Genomic DNA, 6,584 nt, shown 5'->3' with positions numbered 1-6,584 from the left:
AAATTGTTTGATGTAAGTATTTATTCTTAAGAGATCAACCAAACATCTGGAAAGTTTGATGAAGATTTTCATTAACTTTTAATGACTAGTGACTGATGAAAAATAATAGGAATTGCAATGGACACAATAGGGTATATACCCCAACAATTTATATGCTCAAATTAAAGAGTATTGGGAAATAAACAATGGCCTGTGATCCTACTTAACAATCTACTATTTCTTGCTCCAAGAACATACATGCCCTCTAACTCACTAATCTCATCCATATGAATGTATATTTTCAATAATCACACCCTTCAAGTAATTACAAGTAGGCCCGATTGGTTTGTAGGTCAGAGTTGTCACCTACAGCTACAGGCCCCATATTATCATGAACCATTGTTCATTTCTGTAGGCATGTCCATGTGACATATGCCCCATTGCATGTGCATTCAATGAACCAACAATTTCTTGTTAATAATTGAAACAGATCCTTGCAATACATAATATTACCTCTCCTTTTATATAAACATTTTCAAAGCAGCAACATCCAAACATCAATGCTTATTTCCTTCCTTTAAACACTAGCAGTTTTTTTTTTCAAGAAAGAAAGCATCCCCTTAGATCATGGGCTTCCGCTTGCCAATCACTGTTCAAGCCAAGCAAGCAAATCGACGATCTCTCTTCATAGTGCCCAAAGGCCATGTTGCAGTCTATATAGGAGAATCAAAAAGGAAACGTCATGTTGTCCCAGTTTCATATTTGAACCATCCACTTTTTCAAGATTTTCTAAGCAAGGCAGAGAAAGAATTCGGGTTTGATCATCCAATGGGTGGTCTCACCATTCCCTGTAGAGAGGAAGACTTCATCCATATGACATACAACTTGAATTGCTCGTGAGAAGTTTGGGATATGAAAGTGACTTCTAACATCCCTTACACAACTGCAGTGTCTTGATTTTCTTTCATTTGAAATTTTCAAATGTAATCATATGACGGGAAATCAATACAATTACACTTGTATCCTTACGAAAGCTGAAGAAGAATTTGGCTTCCATCACCAAATGGGAGGCCTCACTATTCCATGCAGAGAAGAAGCCTTCATTAATCTGCTACAACTTGACGTGAACAACGCTTAGTTAGAAAGAAGAGCATACACACAGAAATAGGCAATAGGAATTGGAGAAAACTTCATTTTGTTTAACCTTAGAACTAATTTATGCTCATTTGTAGCAAGCAGCTCCATTAAAGGAAATGAAACAGAAAGAAATTCATTAGAATTTATGAATGTCGTTTTATCATACTATTCTTTAATATCGACATAGTATAGAGCATTAAAGGTTCATTGACCAAAGACAAGCAGTTTCATAAGAGAGTTTCATCGTTTAAACGGAACCTTAATCAAAATGACAAAAGGAACGAATGCTTGCTAATCCATACAGACCGTTATAATTTGAAGAAAAGAAAGAGAACATATACAGAAAATTGTTAAACAATATATATTAACATAAAAAAGTAATCCAAGTAATGGATCAGCAATTAATCCACTCTGGAAAGATAAAGTGCACCTTACTGACATGCCACCCAAATATCGAATACCCTTTGTCTTCATTTTTAAACTTAAATGGTGTGATGTAGGTATTTTTTCTTAAGAGATCAACCACCAATATCTGGAAAGTTTGATGTAGATTTTCGTTAAGTTTTAGTGACTAGTGACTGATGAAAAATAATAGGATGTCTGCAGCATATGTACTGTTAAAAATTTCCCTACACAAATTAGTAACCATTGTGAATTGCAATGGACACAATAGGGTATATACCTGAACAATTTCTTTGCTCAAATTAAATATTATTGGGAAATAAACAAAGGCCTGTGATCCTACTTAACAATCTACTATTTCTAGCTCCAAGTACATACATGCCCTCTAACTCACTAATCTCATCTATATGAATGCATATATTCAATAATTCACACCCTTCAAGTAATTACATGTAGGCCTGATTGGCTTGTAGGTCGGAGTTGTCACCTACAGCTACAGGCCCCATATTATCATGAATCGTTGTTCATTTCTTTAGGCAAGTCCATGTGACATATGCCCCACTTCATGTGCATTCAATGAACCAACAATTTCTTGTTAATAATTGAAATAGATCCTTGCAATACATAACATTACCACTCCTTCTATATGAACATTTTCAAAGCAGAACATCCAACCAACAAAACTCATTTCCTTCTTTTAAACACTAGCAGCTTTTTCTTCAAGAAAGAAAGCATTCCCTAAGATCATGGGCTTCCGCTTGCCAATCATTGTTCAAGCCAAGCAAGCAAATCGACAGTCTCTCTCCATAGTGCCCAAAGGCCATGTTGCAGTCTATGTAGGAGAATTAGATAGGAAACGTCATGTGGTCCCAGTTTCATATTTGAACCATCCTCTTTTTCAAGATTTGCTAAGCAAGGCAGAAGAAGAATCCGGGTTTGATCATCCAATAGGTGGTCTCACCATCCCTTGTAGCGAGTAACGCTTCATCCATATGACATGCAGCTTGAATTGCTCATGAGAAGCTTAGGATATGAAAGTGACTTCTAACATCCCTTACACAACTGCAGTGTCTTGATTTTCTTTCATATGATATTTTCAAATGTAATCATATGATGGGAAATCAATACAATTACACTTGTATCATTCATTTTTGCATGAATTGAAATGACAGTTGAATCAGTCTTTTAACTTTTATCTCCTTCTACTTGGTTGGTCAAAAATACTTTTTGGATTCAATTGAACTTCTGAATTGTGTTTCTTTTTAATAGAATAGGCCAATATTAATCGTATCTCCTCTTTAATCCTAACAAATAAAGAATCTAACCTGGTGAAAACATTTGGACAAGCATAAGGAAGTCCAATTACGGCATATTTTTCTCCCATCACCGCGTTAGAGGCTATCCACCGTCTTACCTATAGACTGGTACATAAATCTTTGTAATTTCTAATGCATATTGTATATTCCTGAAAATTAATAGGATGTCTGCAGAATATGTACTGTTGACAATTTCCCTACAGAAATTAGTAACCATCGTGAATTGAAATGCACACAATAGGGTATATACCTGAAAATTTTCTATGCTCAAATTAAAGAGTATTGGGAAATAAACAAAGGCATGTAATCCTACTTAAAATCTACTATTTCTTGTTCCAAGAACATACATGCCTTCTCACTCACTAATTTCAACCATATGAATGCAGAAATTCAATATTCACATCTTTCAAGTAGGTCGGAGTTGTCACCTACAACTACAGGCAAGTCCAATATTATCATGAATCGTTGTTCATTTCTTTAAGCAAGTCCATGTGATATATGCCCCACTGCATTGTGCATTCAATGAACCAATAATTTCTTGTTAATAATTGTGTGAGTTTAAGAATTGATTGTCAGAAAATTGAAAGTTGTAGGCCTTTATTGTTGTTAGTGTATATAATAATATATTATATTGATATATTATTATATTATACAATATAATATATTACATTATTATATTGTCTTTTATACCATTATGGTATATTTAATTATTAATAGGCTCGCCTGTATGTATAAGCAATTTAGGGTTCTAGGCTAATTACTCCTATATAGGGATTGTTTGTAAAGGTTGAATATACAACACTTAAGATTTTTCAAGACTTTTTCTTCTTTAGCAAATATCTATTTTCCAGAGTTTCATATCTTCATAGCTATTCTTAGAAAGATCCAATAGTCAAAGCCAAAATTTGGTATCATAGCTAGATTGAAGATCATGTCGTCGACAAGATCAACCAGAGATGCGGCGACAATGAAGATTGGAAGAGAAGGGAATGTGACGCTCTCCTATCCGTTACTCACGAAGAGTAACTACTCGGTTTGGGCATTGAAGATGCGGGTAAACTTACAAGCACAAGGAGTGTGGGAAGTCGTGATGCTCGAAGATGTCGACGAACAGATGGATAGTTAGGTTCTCGCCGCCATCTATCAAGCACTCCCTGAGGACGTTCTTCTCATGGTGGCTGAGAAGGATTCCGCTAAGCTAACGTGGGAGACGCTAAAGACAATGCATGTTGGAGTGGAGAGAGTCAAGGAGGCAAAAGTGCAAACCTTGAAGACACAATTTGAGGCGATTCGTATGAAGAATGGGGAATTGGTGGATGATTTCGCCATGAAATTGACATCCATTGTGACTGGTATCCGCTCGTTAGGAGAGAAGGTGGAGGAGATCTTCGTCGTCAAGAAGTTCCTTAGAGCCTTACCACAAACATACATGCAAATCGTTACATCGATCGAGCAATTTGGTGACCTCAAGAATATGACCGTCGAAGAGATCGTCAGTCGTCTCGAAGTCCACGAGGAGAGACTTCGCGGATACGGAGACCAAGAGGAGGAGAATCTATTGCTCACGCATGATGAATGGATGTCACGAATGAAGAAAAACGGAGAAACCGATTTTTCTTCTAGATCATCGATTCGTAGCGGCAACGGTGGAGATAACCGAGGTCGTGGCAAAGGGCAAGGTCAAGGACGGGGTTGTGCAGAAAGCTCACCTCGACAAGAAGGTACCAAGCCCCGCAAAGACAAGAGCACAGTGAAGTTTTACGCTGGTCAAAAGTATGGGCACTACGCATCTAAGTGCCCTAACAATAGGTCTGACGGTGAGGCAAACCTCACTAACTTCTATGATGAGAAGCCAACATTAATGTTTGTTGAGGTAGTGACGAAAGTTTTGCCCGAAGAAGATGATGCAAACCTCGCTAGCTTCTATGACGAGGAGCCAATATTAATGTTTGCTGAGGGAGACAAGAAAATAAACCTTGAAGAGTTCATGCAAGAACCGTCCAAGGAGGAACTAGATGTGGTGTTGTTCAGTGAAGAAAAAGTCATGGAGAAACTCCCCGCAAGTGGCGATGAGTGTAATCACACCGATGTGTGGTACCTTGACAATGGAGCAAGCAACCATATGAAGGGCCATCGAGAGAAGCTCAATGAGCTCGACGAGAAAATTACCAGAAATGTGAAGTTCGAAGACGGAAGCAAGGTGCACAAGTTTCCTAATTCATCTTACGGGGAAATCTATGTGAGCAGAGACGCTATATTCGAGGAGGAGAAGAAGTGGGAGTGGTGCAACAACAATAACAAGCTCGTACAAAATCCAGTGGAGTTCGGAATCCTACGAGATGTCTATGTAGAGGCACCACTAGTAGAGATGGATCCTGATGAATTGTTGTTGCTCACCACCGATGAGCCAACAACATATCACGAGGCGGTAGTCGAAGAGTCGTGGAATGAAGCCATGAACAATGAGCTCGAGTTTATCAGGAAGAATAAGACATGGGAGCTCACCGACTTACCACCAGGTCACAAGACCATCGAGTTAAAGTGGCTTTTCAAGTTGAAAAGAGACAGAGAAGGCAACATCCTCAAGCACAAAGCGAGATTGGTAGCAAAAGGCTATGTGCAGAAGCAAGGCGTTGACGTTGAGGAGACATTTGCACCGGTGGCGAAACTTGACACAGTTAGGTTAATTCTTGCCATCGCAGTTCACCGTGGATGGAAGATTCACCATTTGGATGTCAAATCAGCATTTCTCAATGGTGACATCAAAGAAGAAGTCTATGTCTCCCAACATGAAGGATTCATCATCAAGAATAAAGAGCACAAGGTGTACAGGTTATACAAGGCTCTCTACGGACTACGTCAAGCACTAAAGACATGGAACACTTGCCTCAACAAGAGAATGATGAGTCTTGGTTTCGTGAAGTGTTTTCAAGAGTAGGCTGTGTACACGAGAAACCATGGAGAAGAAGTACTCATTGTTGGCATATACGTCGAAGACTTGATTGTGACAAGATCAAGCATTCTTTCAATATAATATTATTCTCAAGAGTTTTTCTCTCTCTAAGTCCGTTGTATTCTTCTTGCATAGTTTACAACGGCTTACTAAGCTAGAATCAGGGTCGATATAGCTTAGTGCCGCACGGGTCGAATTTTAGCCCGTGACAAGATCAAGCATCAAAGGTGTTGAGGAGTTCAAAAACCAGATGATGAAGGAGTTCGAGATGAGTGATATCGGGTTATTCTCGGACTATCTTGGTATCGAAGTGGACCAGAAGATAGATAGCATCGAGGTGAAACAGGAAACTTATGCGAAGAAGGTGTTGAAACAGTTTGCAATGGAGGATTGTAACTCGAGTAAGTATCCAATGGAAGCAAAGTTGCAGCTCGGAAAGGATGGGGAAGGAAGCATAGTGGATCCAAAGGAGTATATGCGTATCATCGAGTGTCTCAGGTACTTGACGCACACTCGACCTGATATCTCCTATGTAGTTGACATATTATGTCGATACATGGGGAAGCCTACTACTCTACACCAACAGACATTAAACACATTCTTCGTTTCGTGAAGGGAACGACAAATTATGGGATTCAGTTTAGAAGAGGACGAGAAGTTGAAGAACTCGTTGGTTTTACTGACAGCGACCTAGCCGATGACATAGACGACAGAAAAAGTATTGGAGGGATGGTGTTTTATCTCAACGGGAATCTGATCACGTGGAAATCTCAGAAGCAACGAATTGTTGCTTTATC

The 6,584-nt window shown here is 38.8% G+C and overlaps 1 protein-coding gene across 1 annotated transcript; it reads left to right on the top strand.

The window, feature by feature from the left end:
• The first annotated feature begins 606 nt into the window (after positions 1-606).
• LOC124936629 lies at positions 607-2,498 on the top strand. Its single transcript, XM_047477143.1, has 2 exons — positions 607-875; positions 2,243-2,498. Exons 1-2 carry the CDS (start codon positions 607-609, stop codon positions 2,496-2,498), a joined length of 525 nt encoding a protein of 174 aa, XP_047333099.1.
• The last annotated feature ends 4,086 nt before the right edge of the window (positions 2,499-6,584 follow it).

The sequence above is a fragment of the Impatiens glandulifera genome, chromosome 4, assembly GCF_907164915.1.
Source record: "Impatiens glandulifera chromosome 4, dImpGla2.1, whole genome shotgun sequence".
Taxonomy (NCBI): domain Eukaryota; kingdom Viridiplantae; phylum Streptophyta; class Magnoliopsida; order Ericales; family Balsaminaceae; genus Impatiens; species Impatiens glandulifera.
Note: the sequence above shows the minus strand (reverse complement) of the source record. Positions and strands in the feature narration are given on the sequence as shown.